Source organism: Apus apus, chromosome 2 (assembly GCF_020740795.1).
Source record: "Apus apus isolate bApuApu2 chromosome 2, bApuApu2.pri.cur, whole genome shotgun sequence".
Lineage (NCBI taxonomy): Eukaryota > Metazoa > Chordata > Aves > Apodiformes > Apodidae > Apus > Apus apus.
In genome coordinates, this window is record NC_067283.1 from 122,545,310 (window position 1) to 122,567,120 (window position 21,811).

The following is a 21,811-nucleotide window of genomic DNA, read 5'->3' on the forward strand; positions in this document are numbered from 1 at the left end:
GGCAAATGCTGCCCACAGCAGGCCAGGGGAGGGCCAAGAGGAGGATCTTATAAGCTTTTTTGATCTGCAAAATAGTGACAGGTGTGTCTTTTTTGAAAGGCTGTACATAGTTACCTAATTTCTTAGGAGGGCCTGGAGCTGGACAGGTGTATCTTTAAGACTTGACTTCCATGATCCCTGAATTTATATCAAGTGCCACATATATATATGGACGGAATATTTCTTTGGCCAATTTTGTCATCTGTCTAGTCCGTTCCTCCCTCCGCTCCTCCAGTCCTCTTACGGGAGGATTGCAGGTAAGACTCTTCTGCTCCTTTAGAGTCTGAAGCAGCAGATTCAACAAGCAGTCAAGTGTCCTTGATCTCTCAGCAGTAACTATAAACATTTAGGCATTATCAGTCCACTAGCTGGCAAACTTGCTGTTAGTTTCAGCAAATGTGCTGCTTAAAAGAGGGTTCACTGAAGAAAAGAAAATTAGTAAAAAGAAAATTGGCTTCATCCTGGCTCAGATCAGGACAGACCTGCACATCTCTGGAAGGTGTCAATGTTATATTAAATACTTCCTCTTGGATTTCAAAGGAGGCAGCCAGTACTGCCCTCACACCCTTGGACCGTGTGACACACTTTCTGAGACCAACTTAAAGCCCTTAACAAAAGCAAAGATGGGTAATGCTTCATTTCCAGAATTTCATGCATGAGTTAGTTGCTTTATAGGTAGGTAAATCATCTTGGTCCTGAAGTGTTAAAGCACACAAACAGCTTTAAAAAAAAATAATTAATGCTCTTGTGTAACATTTGGGTCATGGCATCGTTCTGGAGTTCAGGTTTATGCAACAGCTGAGTGAAGGACTTTTCAGAGTGCAAGTCTGGGCATAGACAGCCACCTCCCTACCCACCAAAATCCCTCTGCCTACTTTGGCAGTCACTGAAGCACAGGGTAATGTCTATGTGGTGAAAGAGCTGGGCTGACAGCTGGGGCTGACTGAGCTGTAGCAGCCCTGTTCAGGGGTGACTCACTTAGGTCTGGTCTTGAGGCCTGAGCACCTGTGGGCTATTGGTGATCAGGAGGTGTGATCCTGTAATAAAATTTCCTCCCTTTGTTTCAGCAAAAGGCAATCCAGTTGATGTGCTCCAACACATTTTTCAATGAGAACTGATGTGCAGTAAGTGGGGTACAAGTCAGAGAGTCATTTCAAAAACATACATTGCACATGAAGACATGCAATCAGAGTCCCAGTCACCTCAGAGCTGCCAGGTGTAATTTCACTCCTGCTCCAGCAGTGGATGTCAGTACAGAGCCACACAGCAATGCCTCTGTCTGGCCCCTTCACCACCCTGCTGTGCTTCCAATCCATCAAGGTAGCTCATTTATTCAGTTTTCAATGAGCAATCATATCCTTGATGTGCTAGAAATCTACTTATGTTAATTTCATCATCAGCACATTCCTTAGTTTAACAGTTCATTTTCGACACTGGTGACATTTAGGGGGATCTGCAAGATGCTTTTTTGTGCCATTCAGTGTATTGGAAATGAAAACAGTTAAGTCTTATTTTTAATTTGGGTCTCAGAGATTATCTGACCCCCCCGCCCGATTTCTCTGCTGCCATGAAACAGTAGCTCCTCCTTGGTTACCTTCATCCACTGAAGCTGCACTGCTGGCAGAGGACTCGAATCTGGTAGGTGCTGTGCACACCACCATGGTTTCTGACTGTGGTCTGAAATCAAATGCAGATACCTCAGAAAGACAAGCCAGGTCCTGAATCAACATGAATTCATCTGCCCAGTGGCAGCAAAGTTTTGTTCAGTCACTGCTCGGGTGCAGGGGCTCAGAGAATTCACACAATGCCAAGCAGTGAGGAAGTTTCATATGAACAAGGCACAGCTCATCCAGCCATAAAACATGCACCACACATCAAAACACTTTTGAGTAAAAAGGCTCAATAATGAACATGCCTAGAAAAACATATTTAACTTCAACCTGCCGATCTTTAAACCTTGAAGGAACAGGCTGCCTTGAGACAGAATTTCCATCCATCTATACTTGCACATAAAAGTGAGTTCAAAGAGTAAAAACTTTTCCAAAACCAAAATTAGTACGAACAAGGTCACATTCACACTGCTATACCAGGCTAGCCCCATCTACATTATGTAGCACCTAGCCCTGGGTCTCCCCTTGGCTCTGTGCTGACATCCCTGTGGACTCAAAATATAATTTCCATTTGTTTCCATTTTAAAAGTCTGTGGTAATACAAGACCTGCGTTGCAATCACTAGAGCTCCAATGGTGGTTGCATGAGGACACAGGGGTCTCTGGTGCACTAAGCCTGTGGTTTTGGGTGGCTGCAGGAACAGAGGGAACAAAACCACTTCTGACATGTGCGAGCCTTTCCCCACAAACCACATGGAGGTCCAAATCAGAGCCAAGGAGCGAACTAAGCACTAAGCAGTGCTGACCCAGTCCTTAGGTTCACACTCTGGCTCTCGTTTATGGAGCAGCACAGATGTATTTTTTTTTCCAACTGTCTATATTTCAAAAAAATTTGCACTTCTTAGCATACAACTAAAATCAAAGTTAATCTTAGAGGAAAATGCAGAATGTAACAGTTCATTTCTGCATGATCAATACCTAGTTGTGATTCAGTCGTCACTGAATTCAGTGGAAAGACCAAAACACTTCATCACCCAATCCGGAATGATCGCATGGATACCCACATTCCTTTTTGTCACTTTCTTATTGTTAGAAATAAAACACACATGATATGCTATTTTTTATTTCCAAATATCAAGTATTGAAGAGTTTGCTCTGTAAACACATGTTTACAACAGATGCTGACAATAGATTTCATTAAATGATGTGTTACACAGCTTTAAAATTATTCTAAGCTCTGCTGAGAAATAAATATCAATTTAAAAACCCCGTAGAGGAGCCTAACGAATGCAAAACAAACCGCATAAACCAATTAGTTTCTTTTTACCACAGCATAGCACCCACACACTCATACGGTCAGACACACTCTACAAATTCCCTTAATACTCTACACATTTGCTTAATCATGAGTTTTTAAAAACTAAACAGTTACAGGCCATGTGCCCACTCCATGCCCGTAACATCCTACCCAGACTGTTCCTGTTCTGCTTTAATCATTTGGTAGAGGTACGCACTGCAGCCAAAGGCAAAACTCCCAATTGCTCAACTGGGGAAGAGCCAGACTTATTTGAGAAAAGCCTTCACTCAGTGGATCTCACTGACTTCAAATCCCTTTTTTTTTTTTTTTTTTTTTTTGTACTGAAACTCAGTTCTGGGCGATTCTGTACATTGTTTTGGTCTGTTTTTTGAAATTTCCCTCCATGTTTTCAAATATGGAATTTCTTCAAGGGGTAAAATTTCTGACCTATCAGTCAGAGGTGTGCCTCTCAGTGCTATTTAGGATACAGATGCCTCTTCTGCATGAGTAGGCTAGGCAGAATAACGTGAAATAATTACTTTTCAAAATTTAAAATGGAAGGGAAAAAATTTGTCTTCAAGATTTTAAAACCAAAACCCTCTGTTTTAAATCGTAGCTCACTTCAAAGTTTATCAGATTTGGCTTTTCCTATTGTTAGAGCTAGAGCCTGCTCTTAGTCTACCCTCTCTTTCTGCTATTCCATAGAAAAGCATCAGCATTTCAGATCTGAACCCTTAACTTCATTTAAACTCTTACTCATGTTGCCCGATTAAGAGATCCCAGAATTTAGACCACTGTTTCTTGTCATCACTACAAAACTTATTTTCAGCTTCTGCTTAAGCAAAGTCACTAAATAAAGTAACATGCTACAGCAGGATGAACACATCCCACATGAGACTTCTGTGGCCTGTAGAGCTTTTACCTCAGCTATTAGTGTTGGCTATTCTATCCTGCCTCCTGAAATTACTTTCCCACAGCTGAGCTAGGTAGGAATTGGCCCACCAGGAATTACAAACACTGTCTTTGCTGGAGCAGTCTAGACTTCAAGAACAAAAACATATGCAGTTGCATCGACATGCCTTGAATATAATATTTAAGTCATAGTGAATACATCTGAAAATACTTCAGTACCTATTAGCACCACAGTGTTGTTTAGTCATTTGTCCAAAGATTATCAAGCTGGCTCATCTTTCCTTGAAGTGAACAATGTTCTGGATGCTTTTTGTAGCCCTTCATGAATTCCACAGCTTTTTACCTATTCTGTACCATGAACAGAATATTGTTACAGGATAACATTGTGACAACCAGTTTGAAACAGAAAAAAAATAGAAAATACAGTACATACAACAGATAATGTAATAATTAGAAGAGTAGAATGGAACCCGAATAAGAATCTATTTCGTAACACTTGAAATGTTTGGAGCTACTTTGAACTTGAAGAGCTAGGTCTGTGTTTAAAAGGCTGTATTAAGTTGAAAGAAAATAGCTTATCTGACAAATCGGAGGGACCCGGATGCTAAAAAACAGTTATTAATTGTAGTTAATGTAATGGATACAGCTACAGGATATGGACAGTGTTAGCTCTCATCTTTATGTCATAGATTCTGTAGAAAGGGTAGGGAAAACATCCCTCTGAGGACCATGTAAGCTTCCAAACCTTTGGCCACATAATAACATGTATTAGTGATGTTCAGCATAAAGAATCATCATGTGGACCCTGGCCATACCTAGTCTCCATCCTGAAAGCTTCAAATCTCTATTCTGCAACAATGTTCACACATACTCTTTTTGAACTGTTATTTGTAAAGCAAGATGTAATAAGAAAAAAAAAGAAAGCCCTAAGAATTAATCTACCACCATAATGTCAACTGTTCCTCTTCTAAGCACCCTGAACAATAAAAATGTCTACAAAATCAAGTCCAATGTGTGAAGAACCTGAAATATGTTGATACAGGTTTAATCTACACGGGGCAAACATTCTGTCCAAAGTAATGCCAATTCAGATTGCAGGCTGGGTAAATCTCTGTTACCAGGTCTTTTATGCCCCTGGAAAACAATCACAAGCTGGATGGTTTCAGCAGGGGGAACCCAGACACTGCAGCATGGCATTTCCTTTGTCATCATAAAATATACTTATTATACATATATATTTTAGGGACACATGGTTTACTGGCAGACTTAGCTATGTACTAGGTTGACAGTTGGACTTGATGATCTTAAAGCTTTTTTCCAACCAAAACAATTCTATGATTATATAAAAGACACATTATTGAGAAAACAGAAAAACATAAACTTGTTCAGAAAGTATTTTGTCTCTGATCTGAAAACAGTAGTAGCAACCAGTGAACAGAGTATAAAAGCTAAGCAAGCTCCTGGTATCACTTTGTTCATGCTTGCTTGCTCAAGTGCCTGCTTGTTAACGTCCAGCCCAAGGTACCGGCCCTGCTCTTCAGCCTCACCATTGGAGTGATGAGGCTGAGAATTTGGCTCCAAAATAGCAGCAAGACACTTTGGACCAATTTATCATCAGTTTTATATCAATATAACACCACAAAGAGCTGCGGTATTACATTCACAGAAAGTGTAGTAAGGCAGAAATACTTCAGGCATTTGGGGGGAAAACCTGCAAGGGTCAGTACAGAAGGTGCTGATCCCTCTCCCAGCCAAGTTGTCTGGAGTTAAGGCAGCTCTCTGCCCCGTTTCTGCAGGATGCTGAAAATTTGTCATCTGAATCTCTAGGTCCAAATTCTGTGAAAGGGCACAATCTAAACCTACAGCATTACTTCAGCAATTTCACTGGCTTTACGGTCAGAAAGATGCCCTCATTTAATCTATCTTCCCACATAATGGATAGGTTTTCAGCCAGAAATTACTAGTATAAGTGAATTGCAGGAAGAGCTAAAATGTCCACTTCTGAGCATGTCCACAAAATATTTTTAATTTTAATTATATTTGAAAGTGAAAGCTTTCCTACATTGCCAGATATGTAAGTAGTCACACGTGAATACCACAGAAGAGTACTTGAATGCTACTTAGTGCTATTCTGGTTACAATGATCACTGAATCCATGGGGAAGAAACCTCAGCATGGAAATTACTCTTTGGGTGAAGGAACTTCTTTTTGAATGCACATAGGATTCAGTCCAATACTTACATACATACATAATGTTTCAGTGCATTACTTAAGTATACACACTTGCGCACATATTTCAGTCTCCTGATGGATCAGAGCCATAATGAATGGTTAATGTTATGAATTAATAAGCTATATAGGAGGAAATTTGTGCCCCCACTTCAGTTACAGAACAGTAAGTTCTGAGGAACTGCATGTGACTACATGCACTTTTAAAGATACAATGGCTGGCCTAAGAACATAAAGTTTCTAATCAAATATAAATTGCACTATAATATTCAATGTGTTTCTTGCAGCTGCTCACACTGTACTGAAAGGATATAAAATGCCACCAGTTCCAAATGATACCAGTATGTTCATGGGAAAGAGGGGGGACTAAAACCACAGGCCTTTTGCCTAGAAATGGAAATACGGAGAGTCCCAGTCTCCAGATACTTCAGCCCTCAAAAGCACTACAAATCATGCACCCAAGCCCATGGCTAAACCCTTTCTGAATGGTTCTCCTTTTTCAGGAAACAAGGATGGATGGGAGCTAAGCAGGGATGATTACCTGTTTAGTCAAGTCCATATATTTGGGCCACTTCTTCTCTCATGTCCCTCAATCTAAATCAGGAATAAGTGGTGTGAGAGGAAATTAAGTCTGTCCTTGAGATGGCATGATGGCACTTCGTGGACTTGTAGTTAGTCACTGGGTGTCATTGCTCCATATTAACCCTGGCTGGTTAAATGCAGGTAGAAGCCTTGAGTTTGCTACTGATCGCAGCTTATGGGTGAGCAGGATCCTTGCTTTGCCTTTGCTTTTACTCACTGCTATCCAGCCTTTAGTGTTTGGGGGTGGAGAGGGAAGATGTCAGATATTAAAAGTTAATTAAATTTTATAGTCTATGGTGAGAGGATTTCACAGGAAGACAGCTCGGCCACCTGGTGATAAATAAAGCTCCTTTTTTCTTCTTGTGAGTCAGTTTAGCACCACACGTTGATCGTGACTACTGCTAAGGATGGACACAATTTCTCTGGCAATTCTGTCTCCTTCAGCAATGACAACCTCAGAAAAAAGTGTTTGTTCAGCACGTCTCAGTCTGTATTTCAGTCATTGCTGACAATGTTGGAATTGAGTTCTTTAAGAAGTTAATGTGTATCCCCTGTGTGCCTTTATTGGCTTAGTTTAGACTGTTATAGCTTACTCACAAAAAAACTTCCTACAGGAATCAATCAAAACTGCTTGGATCTTCTTTCTTGCAGTGGATGCTGATTCAATTAAGTGATTTTGTAGCAATATATTCATACTGTCAAAATTGTCTATATCCAAAACCAGTAACATATTTTCAGAAAAGTAATGATCTGTTTTTTTGTTTTGCATATAATTTTGAAAGGTAAATTAAAAGGCTATTGAAAGTACATTCCAGTTTCTCAAACATTTCAAAAAAAATCAATATTTTTAGAAATTGAAGTGTCAGGATTTCCTAAAAAACAGGTGTTTTCCATTCCAACAAGCTCTGAATGCCCACAAAATTAGCTGTTGCAGATGGGTAAGTTCTATCACTCATTCTTAGCATCAGTGTCAGCTCCTGACAATCTTACAAGCCAATCTGCTCTGCCTTGTTATTTGCATGGAACAGAAGTGCACACCAGTGATGAAATACGACAGATCAGGATAGATGATTCATCTCTAGCCTTTTACAATTTCCTAAATGCTCTATTTCTGAGGTATCCAAAAAGATTGTCACTTTTCACCTCACCCTGTGATGATTAAAATGGGCAAGTGATTAAAATGAATGAGTGACGGGCTGCAATTACACTTCTATTACAATGTTCTATTACATTGCCTCTATTTTTGCCATGATAGGAATTTCTTGGTGCAGGAAGCATTTAAGACTGGAGCAAAAAGAAACATTTTTATCATCTATTCTGACCTCCTACGGCAAAAAAAAATACACATACCAAATGCCTCTGAACCAAGGAAATTTATTTCTTGGGATGTAGAAGCTAACATGTCCGGTGGTGCACGCTGATCGAGGACATGCTGGCCTCCAAAAAGTTATTACTGTGTACAGAATAGAAGGAGGTGGTTTACATAATATTCCTCTACACTGTACTTTGGGATAGAAACATCTGAGTTTGCAGACAAAGTGAAAATCTTTACAAGCCACATAAATGGATTGAGAGATTCTGAAATAAGCAGCCATCTTTTCAAGAAGGGGAACCAACCTTGTGGGTAGTCCCATGTGCTGGTCAAGAAGTGCCAGGAAATGAGGTAAGGCAGCAGGCAAAGGAAGAGCAGGAAATCTACTCTTCCCAGGACAACTCAGTGGATACCAAGGACAGTATTGCCTTCAATTTCAAAGGCTTAGTTCTGTATAATGTTTGATCAATTTACATTAAGTAACAATTCTGGGAACAAGGGCAAGGTCTTGCACCTGGAAGAACATAACCCAGCAGTGCAGCACAGACTAGGATCCACCTGGCTGGAGAGTAGGTCTATGGAAAGAGACCTGGGGATCCTGATGGACAACAAGCTCAATATGAGTGATCAGTGTGCTGCAGCAGCAGAGAAAGGCAACGGGATGCTGGGCTGCATCGACCAGGGCATCACTAACAAAGAACACAAAGTCATCATCCCGCTCTATTCAGCCCTTGTCAGGCCACACCTGCAATACTGTATTCAGTTCTGGTCCCCTCTATACAAAAAAAATGTGGACAGGCTGGAGAGGGTCCAGAGAAGGGCCACAGCGATGATCAAAGGACTGGGCAGCCTGACATACAAGGAAAAGCTGAGAGAACTGGGTTTGTTCGGTCTCAAGAAAATAACTGATCGTCATGTTCCAGTACTTAAAGGGTGGCTATCAAGAAGATGGAGACTCCCTTTTTAGAAGGAGTCACATGGAATAGACTAGGGGTAATCGGTGCAAGTTACTCCCAGGGAGATCCCAATTAGACATCAGAAGAAAATGTTTCACTATGAGAACAGTCAGACATTGGTATAGTCTCCCCAGGAAAGTGGTAGATTCCCCAGAACTGGACACTTTTAAAGACTGAGCTTGACAAGGCGATGGGTCATCTCCTCTAAACTCTGTTCCTACCTAGAAAGGTTGGACCAGATGATCGTTGATGTCCCTTCCAACTTGGTATCCTATGATTCTATGATATTATAAATTAAACCAGGAATAACCCTGCTCAAAAATTGGTAGAAGTTCTGCTCTTTCCTACTTACTTGCTCTCTACATGGCAAAATTCAAACCTGTCACAGAGTACTCCTAAGAGTGCTTTTAATTTCCTAAACTTCTAAGACTTTTCCCACAGGGCAAAATACAGCCTCAGCTTCCTAGCGTCCACCTGAAATTATTCTCTGTGCTTTGAGATACCACTCATACACAGTAAGCATGGCACTACTATTTCTTCCAGAGCAAGAAATGAAATGCCAAGTACACTTGATTAGAAAGTCTCAGCATCTCCTGGGGATAAAACATACTACAGTAATTTGGAATAAGCAAAGGCCACATCATGTTCTGTGGGTCCATGCTTGCAGACAACTTCTATTCTTAGCTCTTCCCCTGGAAGGGCAAATGAGAAATGACGACTCACCCTTTGCCTTCCACAGAAGCTTCCAATGAAGAAGACAAGTGGAAAGTTGGCCACGTGTGGGACAAACCATACAACTAGGACCTCCACACTTGTTCCACCAGTCTACCCAACACTGGCCAGTGGGAGAGGCAAAACTGGGGCAGAAAGGACAGGAACCTGAGGTCTAAGCCAGCACCCCCTCCCCAGGTGTCCTCAGTGGTGGGAGAACAGCACCCTGGCAGGGCCAGGAGTGGAGGGAAAAGCCCCATATCAAGTACTGTGGTGGGCAGGCTGCTTGCAGCCCACTTGAAGGCTTCTCTGCCCCTTCCTGCAGCAGTCAGCCTGAACCCTGTGCCATCACTGGCTGCCAGGGGTCCACTGGGTCCCAGGGGGCTACTCAGACATGGAATGAGGCCATTTGCCCTCCCTGATTTTTTCACTGAAGCTGAACTAGACTGGCATGCATTTCTGAAGGACAGCCAAGCTCTTCCTATCAAGCTACAATGGGTTATTTTTTTCTTCAGAAAAAGTATGGACTTGGCGCTAGAAACAGCCATCCAAATAGCATTACAGAAATATGCAGATATCCACTCCAGGATGTGTCTAAGATTCCTACATCTTAATGTTATTGTAAATTAATACTGAAGTTTTTTACTCCAAGCATTATACTTCCCTAGCCTATGTACTTTTTGAAGAATGACTGCTGCCCATCAAATTAAAATTAATGCACATTTTGAGAGGATAAAGATATTATGACTCGACATCAGCAAACATTACCTGATGCATAACTTCTGTATGGCTTAGCATGTTATTAACAGTACCTTAAACCTTATGTTCTTTTTTAATGTAATGTTTATGTCTGAAAATAGTCCCTTTCAAATTCAGTTGCAGTAGTGTCTTTAAAAGCAAACTTTAAACTTAATTTGCTGCACATACAATTATCCAAATAAGTTGCATAGTTTCAACAAGTTCAGTTGTGCTTTGTAGCAGAACTCACAGTAATTACTCATCTCTTAAAAATACAGTTTGCAGATATGAAGCTGATGATACATGTGAGCATTTTTGTGACATTTAAACATCAATGATATGAGTTTTGTCACTCTTCCACTGACTTCTGCTGTTCATAATACCTCAACCTTACATCAATATTAGATCAGAGCGTGGACATTTAATGGACACATCTGAAATAAGTACAAACACAATTTTTAAAACTCCGTTGTCAGGAGGGGAGAGATAAGAACTTAGGGTGGTTTGAGGTATCCAGCCCTCAGGAATATACTATGGTTGTTTGCATTAAGCTTTGTTGGTTTTATCATGTGTTACATATTTAGATTAAAAATAGAAGGCACAGGTGTTTTACAAGGCGCCGTAATTAAGTCAACCAACAAAACTAAATATTACATTACCAAGCCAGGGGCCTATATCTCAGCAGTGACTTCTTCCAATGCATTTTCATTTGAGGAATTTATTGCTTCTGAAAAAGGGCCAGGGTATGTCTGTGCTATGCAGTTCATTCCTTGTGCCACACCAATGTCTCCTTGGGAACTGAAGGTAGGGCAGGATCTAGTTCGTGCATAGTTTTGTTGGGGTCCAGCTTGGCCAACCATCTCACTCACAGTGTTCACCGGTGAAGCCCTCCATCTCTGTCTCTGCAATTGTTCTTCTTTACACTTAATGGAATACCAGGCCAGGAAAATAAAAAAGAATCCCACAAACTTGAGAGCAGCTGCCAACCCAAAGTAGACAAAGCGAAATGACGTGACATCGTATTCCCAACAAGATCCTTGTACGCCGCAATCCTGTTGCCAAAGCATGCACGTGGTGTCAATAACAGCCCCAAAATAAATGGGAGTAGGAATGTAAGCTGAAATAAAAACAGCAACATAAACAATATGTGTTAACACATTGGGGAAAACTGCTAAAGAAACTATATGCCTTAGCCAAACAGTGTAGGTCAACAATTTTTGAGATTCCTCCACCACTGTTCTGACATGAAATGTAAAACATGGAAAACTGGTCAGCCAACCTTCCCACCAAAGCTACTTAATCCAGACATGAAACCAGAAATGGGAAAGATTCAAACAAAGGAAACAATGCAGCAGCGACCTTGCAACAGGTACTGCTTCAATCTGCCATCCCCAGACAGCTCTCCCTCAACTACATGTCCTCCGGAAGAAAATCAAATGTTGCTCTTAGGAAATAAAATAAGGGAGAGGAACAAAATACAATGTTACCCTCAGAGTGTTACTTGTTGAACATCCATTGCCCATGGGCTTTGAAAGGGCAGGTATTGCTGCTTTAGATTAAGGAGAGAAAACCCCAAAGACCACAAAATCTTTCTCTTACTGAAGACAGATGATAGCAGTGAAACCACTGCAACTGCTAATTTTCTTTAAAATAGATATTCCTCAGATACATACTTCAGTTTTTTAAGGCTGCTAAAATTGAATGCTCCTGTTTTCTCCAGAAATACACCACCTTTAAGACAAGTCAGAAACATGCTTCCTCAAGGAAAACTTCCAGATGCAGCTACACAGGCTTCTACTTTTTCTCTTAGAATACTCCTTGCTTGCTCTAGTCACATGTTTCATAATAGCTGAACACCTGGAGTGTACTTTATAGGCAAAATTTTAGAACTTGAAGAGCTTGAAATAAACTACTTTATGGAATAGAGACTTTTAGCATGTACCCTTTTTGCTTTGAAACATTTGAAATTAGACATTAAGTAACCATTGCTTCATATTCTAAATATTCAAAAATACATTATTGCTGAAACCAATAAAAATCTACTTCTGAAGAAGAACAAATCCTTATAATATTTAGTAACTTAATTTTTAAATAAAGCTTGAAACTGAAAAAGTATCTCTTTCTGGAAAAAAATTGTTCTAGAAAGTCAGTAAAAAAAAAATAAAGTACATTCTCAGCTACAACATTTTCAGAAGCTATTAACTGTACGTTCTTAATACAATTAGTTAGGCAATTTGTTACAGATTTAGGGAATTTTAGTATTTTTATGGTTCATTTAAGCTGAATGTGGTGATCCTTTATGGAAATGCTGAGTAACTGTAAGACTTACCAAGAGTCCGTAATAACACAAACTGCATTCCTAGTGCAAAGGGCCTCTCCCCATCTTCGACAGACCTAAGAGGTGAAAAGTAACTCCTCTGAAGAAACAAGTCATAAAAGACCATCACAGTGATATATTCTGGCTCTATGTCTTGGCTTTTTTTCTGAGCTTTAAAAAAATCTTTGTCTAAATTTCTTTCATTTAGCTTCTAATATTGTTAACTCTTATTGCTAGGAAAAATACAGCCCATCTCTGCTGTCCCTGTTTAATCAAAATATCAATCACACCTTTTAACCTTTCTTTACCTGTGTAGGGCCTAAAGAATTTGATCCAAATGCATTAAGGGAATTTAGAGAATTCATTCAAAACGTTTATCACTTCTCATGGTAGTTTCCTGTTATTTCGTATAATGTCTTGTCTTATTTTCTTGATCTTTTCCAGATAAATTGGAATTAATGGAGAGTTATGTTGCTGAAAGCTGGACTCAGCTTCTGAATATAACAGATCTCTGTGTAGCATAAGCACTTTGGAGGTACTTTAGGAAAAATAACAGTAGAAACCTCTAAATAGTCTATTTAAAGACACTTCCTTTTCAATACAAGTAATATGAGATTTTTTTCCACTGGTTACATAGGAAAAATGTCAAGTTTTCGAAATACTAAATGCAAAGTAATGGTATTCCACAATGCAACTACAATTTTAGTTAACCACAAATTTTCTTCTGATTTAAAAAAGTTTAACCTAAAGGTCTGAATTAAGATAGACATCTTCTAATAACATTGAAATATAAGATAAAACCACATAAAAAGACTGTAGTCAAAAGGGTACAGCTCTAAAATCAAGGTTTTGAAATCAAGTACTCACTCAGAAATTGAGAAATTGGACAACCAGCTTGAGTTACAAATCTGACTGATGCACCATGCACAATATATGGTTTGGGACAGTGGGTGTCACTGTTCAACTGTGTGGGACATCCTTTTTTTTATTAAACACTACAAAATACTGCTGGAGATATATCTCTTATGCATCTCACTGTTGTGAGGCTCACTGCAATATTATTGTTCACTGGTTGTACTTCACTTTTGCATAATTGCAGTACTATGACAATGGCTGTATTATTATCATTGTCATTATTATTATTATTATTGTTATTGTTGCTATTATTATTATACAGGTGGAAAACCTGGAGAGAGAAGTAACGTCAGAAGACTCTGACCTATTACAGTGCTGTGCACACAGTAGTTGAGCTTCAGCTGCATGAGCAACTGGAATTCTGATGTGCCCACTCCCGAGAACTTGGCTTCACAGTTTTAAGAGTGATCTTTGCACCCATTTTGCAGATCTTTCGAAAAGCATACTGTAAGACAAATTCCACCACATGACACAGTACAAGGCCTCCACATGTCAGCAGCAGGCTCGTGCATAACCCTCAGCCACTTGAGCAGAGAAAATGACAGCAAGAGACTGCACATCCTTGATGGGGATGAGACACAAATGCCTGCCAGAGGGTTTCAGTGATGTGCTTATAGTGGAGCTTAAGGAGAGCAAAGCCAAGTTCTGATCTGCCTCATGTTTTCTCAGGCTCCATGATCTATTACAAAGCTTGGCAATTATTATTTTTATACGAGGCTAATTGTGAACAGCAGAACATCAGTGGTCTCAGAATATCAGAGTGAATATACAAAGGCAACACTACCAGGAGAAAATCCCACTTTTTTGGTAGGACCATTCTCAGCAGAAGGAAAAGGTACAACAGTGGTTTTGAAAAGCTCAATTTGGAGAGAGATTTTACTCAAAACCAGGTCAAAAGGTGTCTCTATGTTATCAATTAATGCAGCTCAAGAGAAGCAGATTTACACAGCTGAACAGCTTATGCTAAGGACCTGATACATACACCACAAGCATTTCAGGTTTTGTAGGGATTTACTTCGACTCTAGATAAACTCTAACCTGGTCCCAGGGACTGAATACCTGTTTGCATCTGGATCATTTGGGGTGTGCTTCTGAAGAGCGTTGCAAATGCTGGAACAGGCTTCCCAGAGAGGTGGTCGATGCCCCAAGCCTGTCAGTGTTTAGACAATGCCCTTAACAGCATGCTTTGACTTTTGGTCAGCCTGAAGTGGTCAGGCAGCTGGACTAGATTATCATTGTAGGTACCTTCTAAATTAACTATGCTATGTTATGCTGTTCTATTTTTTTCTATCATCCAGCTCATCTCTGTCTGAAAGGAACTTACTTCTTGAACTCTGAGAGCTCTTCAGCTTCAGATTCCAAACTGAATTGACATATTTAAACCACTCTCTTTGTCCTTCAGTTACCAGTAGAGAAAATACCTATGGATGTGCTTTGTAAATCCTAGTAAATGATTACCTCATTTTCTTCTAATTCTTCCCCCTCCTCTTTCAACAACACCAACATACATGATACAAATACATATTTACTTTAGCCGTAGACCATATTCTGTTTTTTCAGCTCACTTCTCTTTAAAAATCCCGTTGAAGGTCACTTACAGAAGCTGTATTTTAAATGGACACAGATGTTACAGGGACTGGTAATATTTATAAGAGCAGATGGCAGAGATGGGAAAAGCCAATCCAAAAACCTGGACACTTTTTTTCAAATGGACAAATAAATGACACCACATTTCCCTACAAAGATTGTGCTGTTCTCTGTCCTTAAATGACAACAGTCAAAACACAATACTACAGTACAAGGTCAAAACTCTTGTGAAGAAAAAAAGTGAAGAATCAAAAACAGGCATGTGGCAGGAACGAACAATTTTAAGAAGAAGAAAAGGATAATTTTAAATATTAACTTCTTTCCATTTAAAAATCCAAACCACTGATCTAAGAAGGCTGAAAATTTATTCAGGAGTGATTATTTTCTTACACAATGCTTTTACTCGATCTCTCTTTATAGTGCCTGGAAATTTCTGGGCATTTCATGTTTCCTCAAGTGGATTATCATGTTACATACTCTACATACACACACGTTCCACCCTCTCCATGTCACCCCTATTCTATTCACTTTTTCAGGATATGTAACCTTGAAGGCATTTGGCTGCATTGGCCCAGCCTCTTCTGACACACGCACCGGTGACACTGGGCATGGCAAAAAAAACCCACAACTGAGTTCTCACCTGAGTGTCACTATGATTGCTGACGGCTGGGCACATGCTGTTATAAGGGTAACAATGAAGAGAAAGATCAGGAAGGGGATAAGTGTGTTGCACGTTCGATCACACTTCCCAGACACAGCGTAGCCATTCTCATTCAGATAGGTTTTGACAATCACCAGCCGGAGCTGACTGCGCTGGCCCACTGTCGGCGGAGTGATCACCTGGCGGCTTTGGACACAGGCACACTCTGTGTAATTTCTTACCTGGGAAAGCAAGTAAGAACATTTCCACATAAAAAACCTGTGTGAGAAAGATACTGTGCAGAGATATGGTATGACAGAGTCCCATTGTACTTCCTAATCAAGAATCTTTCTCTCTAGGATCATATACTCCAAGTAAACATGAAGTTACCACTCCAAGTATTTTTAAAGCTGGCCAGGACTGTCCATGATGAGATTGCCTTTCCGTTATCTCATTTTGATTGAGTTTTTAAAAAAATCCGGAATATTTTTAGAAAATTCTGCCAAAACAATTCAATCACTTCTCTAGAGGAAGTCCGGAGAAAAAGATTGTTTCTATTGTTTCATAAAAACTGGGAGGAAACATTGTTTAAGCAGCACTGACAATGTCATGTTCTGGAATCTGGTGGACTGCTGACTTTCACGAGATGTCTCCTGTCATCTCAATGGAAGTCTACCCAGATTCAGCTAAAAAGCTGCACTTCAAGCCTGGAGCCCAGGTCTTTTCAGTTGGACAGGGGTGTGTATATGGATGGAATGTGGACAGGAGAAAAAACAGAGAACAGTTATGAGAATGAAGCACTGATGCTGTTATCTCTATTTTGTAGCTAGGTAACTGAAACAGATCAAAGATTTCACAAATGTGGGTGAATAATTTTGAGACTGTCCGGATCCCTTTTTTCAGAACATTTTCCATCATATACAACTTAATATAATCTAAATGTAACTTTTCATGCCTTCAGATACAGATTTAGGCACTCAATGCTTCTACAAATCACACTTCTGGCTATTGTTTATGTCTATCACCCAGAATATGAAGAATACAAGATAAATGAGCAACTGGGAGAAGTTTTGTTTAAGTGACTTGCCCCACATCACTTAGAAACAAAGGCAATGACTGAACACAGTTTCCCAAAGAACCAATCCACTACCAGATATCACATTTCTTCCTACAGGCCTTCATCTTAATCTTGTTTTTGCTTCCAAATGCAAATGACAAACAGGCATCCTACAGAAAATAGTTCTCTTTACTACACAATCTTGTTTCATCACCAGAGAAAACAGTCTGTGTATTAAATGAGACAGACAAGACACAACAGAAATGCTTGAGTATAGGAATATATATAAACCAGGTATGAGCTGTATAGTGGCATCCTTTTCTCCTACTTCCAATTTTTAAATGGTTAATCTTGAAAACACTGTATGTTATAAACTTAAATCTGACTGTTATGGGTTAGAAACATCTTGTGTGTCACACAGTGGCAAAGGCTTGTATGTGTTGCCTTGAAAAGTACTCTACATAAAGCATTACTTAATGAGAAATGCATTTTCCTACCAATGTCAGTCCCATTCTATCCACCATTAGCAATCAAGTTAAAAAACAAGGCCATGAAGGATCTTTTCTTAAATCACAGGAGGAGATAGTATGTTTTACTTCCACATACTTCCAAAGTATCTCCATACTTAAATGAATTAATAGTGCCAGTTTGACATCCAGTGAAATGTAGCAAGGATCAAACCTACGTCTTAATCCAGCAAAGTACAAAACAGATTTGTTTAGACACTGAAAGCAAACCACAGACTTTCATCACAGGCTTTTCAAATTGGGCCAAAGCATTTTTTTTCTAAAAACCAGCAAGATACTCAAAAAACCCACCAAACCTATAAAGGAAATTAATCTGTTCTCAGCAGCATCTAAGTACGAACCTGCATTTTCAGACCACTATCCAGTCAACCTGAAAAAGGACAGCACTGGATCTAACATTGTCCTACTTCACAGGCTGGGGCTCAGGGCTGCAAATCAGGAAACTGGTACATTATAATCAATCTCTCTGGAAAGCACAACCAAGTCCTGAGAAAACCAATGTTTACATTACTTCCTGTCTTTCTTAATTATCCTTTTATAAAGGACAGTTCTGTAACAGAGGAATTTAGGAGTTCATTTTTTGTATAAAACAAGAACAACCATAATGCTCTGTTGATGTTTAGTTCAGATTCTGCTTTTCAAGTATTTTCTTGTGCTCAGTCCTGGAAACTGCCAGATTTCCACCGCGTGATTTTACAAGCGAAATGCTCTTCTGCAGTCCAGCATAACTGAAAGACTGGGCTGTAACAGGAAATGTATTTCCAGAAAAAAAGTGGATTATTATCATCCTTTAAAGTCTGGTTATTTCAGTTCAGTAACAATCACTTCATTTAGCCTGGAAAAGGTTTAGATAAAGGCTATGAGAATGGCCAAACTATTTTATAAGAGCAGAATACATGGGCAGTCTTTACCTAGCCATGCAAGCAGAAGACCCATCAATGCACTGATGCAGGTGCAACAGCTATTTATGAGAAATTATGAGACTGATTCAAACACCAATGACTTTACACAGGCCATAACTAAATTTAAACAGGAGTTTAAAATACTTCCAACTACCTGAAGAGTAAAGTTCTTCCTTCCACTCAGAGAGGGCACTAAAAAAAATCCCAAACTGCTTTTTAGGCTAACACTGATGAGCTTGTAGAAATGTAGTATGATATGGCTGCCTATGTTAGCAGAAAACTGATTGAGATGACACTAACTCAAGGTTCCTTTTCTGAGGCCAGCAGAAACAACAGACATCCAGGGCACTGCCATCAAGGACTTCAGAGGCTGTACTGGAAACAACAGCCCTTCCTACCCCATGGCACTTCACACTCACTTGGTTGGAAGATTCACTTGGTACAACCAAACTTGTGCATCAAATTTCTTCATAACTGGAAGGAAGCGACATGGGACTATGCAATAGTAGCATTGCCAGCCTTTCAAAACATGAAGACTCATCATGAGTCAGCTGCAGAGCAACTTCTCTGAAGCTTAGAGGAAGGATGTTTGTGCTGGAAACAGAGCAGTCTTCGATCTGCATCAGTCCCGAGGGGCTACTTGAAACCATACAACCCGTCTGTGGGTGGGTGAAGCACTTACCCCTGTGCTATGGTTTCCACCATTGATGCAGCCAGCTAGGCAAGGACTAAAATATGTTATTCCATCTGATCCACAGACAGGCTCGTACTCATGAATCTTGCATCCACAGTTAACATTACAGCTCCCAGTCAGATTCCTGTGGGCCATGGCAAGAGTGGGACTGAAGAAAGGAAAGAGAACATGCTAGTAGAGCAAGCACAGAACTAATGTAACAATCAATGTGAACTAGTAAGTATCTCTTCCTATATACCAGCAACTGTTCAGAAAACTTAAATGTTTGTACTATTTATACGTATATATGAAATCTACAGGAAGATCTCCAAATCTGGAGCAGTACTGTGTTTTTACTAAATGTCTGTAAAGGAATCACTACTCTGCTTACCTGGACCATTGCCCAAAATCTTGCTGAAGTCCAGCATTCTGAGTTCTCCCCAGAAAGGTTTGATGGTATGCTCAGAAGGAACTAAAGGGAATTTCAAAGCTGAAGAACACACACACACCAAAAAGCAGGCACTGTTGTTCCAAATAGGTAGTTGAACAGCTCTCAATTGCCTCAGCAGAGAACTGCATTAACTCTTCACTGGCAAGCGCCATGCCAGCCTGGGCACGTCCTCACCACGGGATGAATATGCAAAGAGACCCCAAACAAGGCAGCAGCTCATGGCACTTATCTAAGCTCCGTCACTCACGTAACATGGCCTAAATGAAGCACTGCAGAGACAGCTCCAGGTCTATCCGGATACACTATCTCCTCCAGCTAAAACCCCTGCATGGCACATCCAGGCTCCATGAGGAGAAAGCAGACATGCGGAAGCAGTTTTGATCACCCCAAATGGCACTGCCTTGCTAAGAGTACCAAAGCAAGACAAACTCCTAAGAGAGACTCAATACCTGATATCCTGAGCTGCCAAGATGCAGCCTGTACAAACCACTGAGAGTGCCAGTGTGGAACTCAGGGCTGGAATTGAGATTTTATGAACATATAATACCACTGTGGCTCTACTCTACTATACCATTTGTACCATTGCAGCTCAATCCTGAAGTGACAAAGGCCCTAGCAATATTAGCATCCATGTCTGTGAGATCACAGACTCTTCATCAGAATATGATAGAACAAAAAAAAAACCACTGATCAAGGGGTGCTTTTTGCTACCAGTGGAAATAAATCAATTCTGGTTAAAACTTACCACCGGTTGTCATTGTCACATGTTTTGACTCAGGTTGTCTACCTTATGGAGTCACCAAATCAACCAGCTCCTGTCTTACATACCATATCACTTCAGACCTGTCCAAAACAACTCCCAGGTCACTTTAAAATGCCCAACTTTAGGCTGAAACCCTGGAGGAGACACTCAGCTACTCCTGTTCTGAAGGAAAGACCAAGGTGACACTGGACTTTTAATATTCCTGGGTAGGGCGAGGGCTTGGAGTACAAAACAAAGGAGGAAAAGAGTTAGCAGGCACAAAGGCAACCTCACTGAAAGAAAAGAGTAGTAAAAACCCCTATACAACTGTATATACAAATTCTGATTATAGAGAAAAAGAGTTAAAAGAAAAATGTTTCTTCCCAAATTAAAAACAAACTGGTATAACTGGATGTCAACCTCTATAATCTAGAAGCTCCTAATTAATGAGGAATTAGTTGATGACCATATCATACTTTCCTGACAAATAACTGGTCTGAAAAGTCACTGACTTTTAATGGACATTTTTTCTTGACAACAGACAAATTTGTAAACAGCTACTACACTTGTCTTTGACCCTTTCAGTTACTGGGATTGCTCAGATGAGTTTTGTAGCATTGATTTTTTTCCTTGGCTGGCTAAAGACTAATTGAAAATGGTTTTTTTTAATGCAAATTTTCTGTGAAAACCTTAGAAATACTTTAAAATGGCTGTTGAAACAAGGGCTGTCTCTTCACCAGTCTCTAACAGTAGCGATAAGAATATGAATAGGGAAAAGCAAGAACAAGGCAAGTAACTTCCTCCAGAAAACTATTCTCTTGGCCTCTAATGACTCTCAGACCAAAATACTTTCTGAGTCTGATGTGAATTTTTAGTTAATAAACCCTAACTTTTTTTCCCCTGCACTTCTCAAATGAATACCATTTTTTTTTCATCTACAATATGCAGCATCAAGGATTTTTTGACAGTCCACAGCCTGTTACATGAGCTGTTGTTTGTTTTACATCTGGCTTTTACTAGATTTATCTGACAGCCCCCACTTCTGCTCCTTTGCTCATAAATTTTGAACTCATGTAGGCTCCTGAAAAAATAAACTTCAGGTGTTCCTATGGCCAACATAAAAATATTTGCAAACGCTAGTAAAATCTTGTAGTTGCAATTAAATAAACGACATCTAATATTAACTAATCTAATCACATCTAGTATTTCCTGAAGGCATTACACCAGAAAGTACCTGCAAGTACAGGCATAAAATATTAGCTTTTATCCATGCTATTACTGAATGTGCTAGATCAGGTACCTAAAAGCAAATAACTATTACACATCTATTTTTAGACACACTTCTTAATATAAGTTATTTTATGCTATCATTACGTAGCCAAACTATAAAAAACATGAGCTTTTAAACAGCCCATATTATATTTATGCCTATTTTTACTACACTTGCCATGCTCTCTGTCTTGTTTCAGGCTGCAAAATTAATTTAATAAGTGGAAAAGCAGAGTCTGCAGTGTGGTTTATTTCTAGATCAATTTTCTGCATCTTACTTGGAATTTCATCCGGGTTTAAAATACAGCAATATTAATGCATCAAGCCAATGGAAAAGTTACCTGAA

The 21,811-nt window shown here is 39.7% G+C and overlaps 1 protein-coding gene across 1 annotated transcript in view; it reads right to left on the reverse strand.

Annotated features, from left to right (window-relative positions):
• Positions 1–8,022: 8,022 nt before the first annotated feature.
• Positions 8,023–21,811, reverse strand: part of SLCO5A1 (solute carrier organic anion transporter family member 5A1) — a 73,593-nt gene continuing 59,804 nt past the window's right edge. The window contains exons 7-10 of the mRNA XM_051609347.1: positions 19,013–19,172; positions 15,845–16,086; positions 12,715–12,779; positions 8,023–11,502 (exon numbers count right to left, since the gene is read on the reverse strand). Of these exons, the coding sequence (XP_051465307.1) occupies positions 11,057–11,502; positions 12,715–12,779; positions 15,845–16,086; positions 19,013–19,172 (913 nt within the window). The 3' untranslated portion in view covers positions 8,023–11,056. The remainder of the gene's footprint in view (positions 11,503–12,714; positions 12,780–15,844; positions 16,087–19,012; positions 19,173–21,811) is intronic.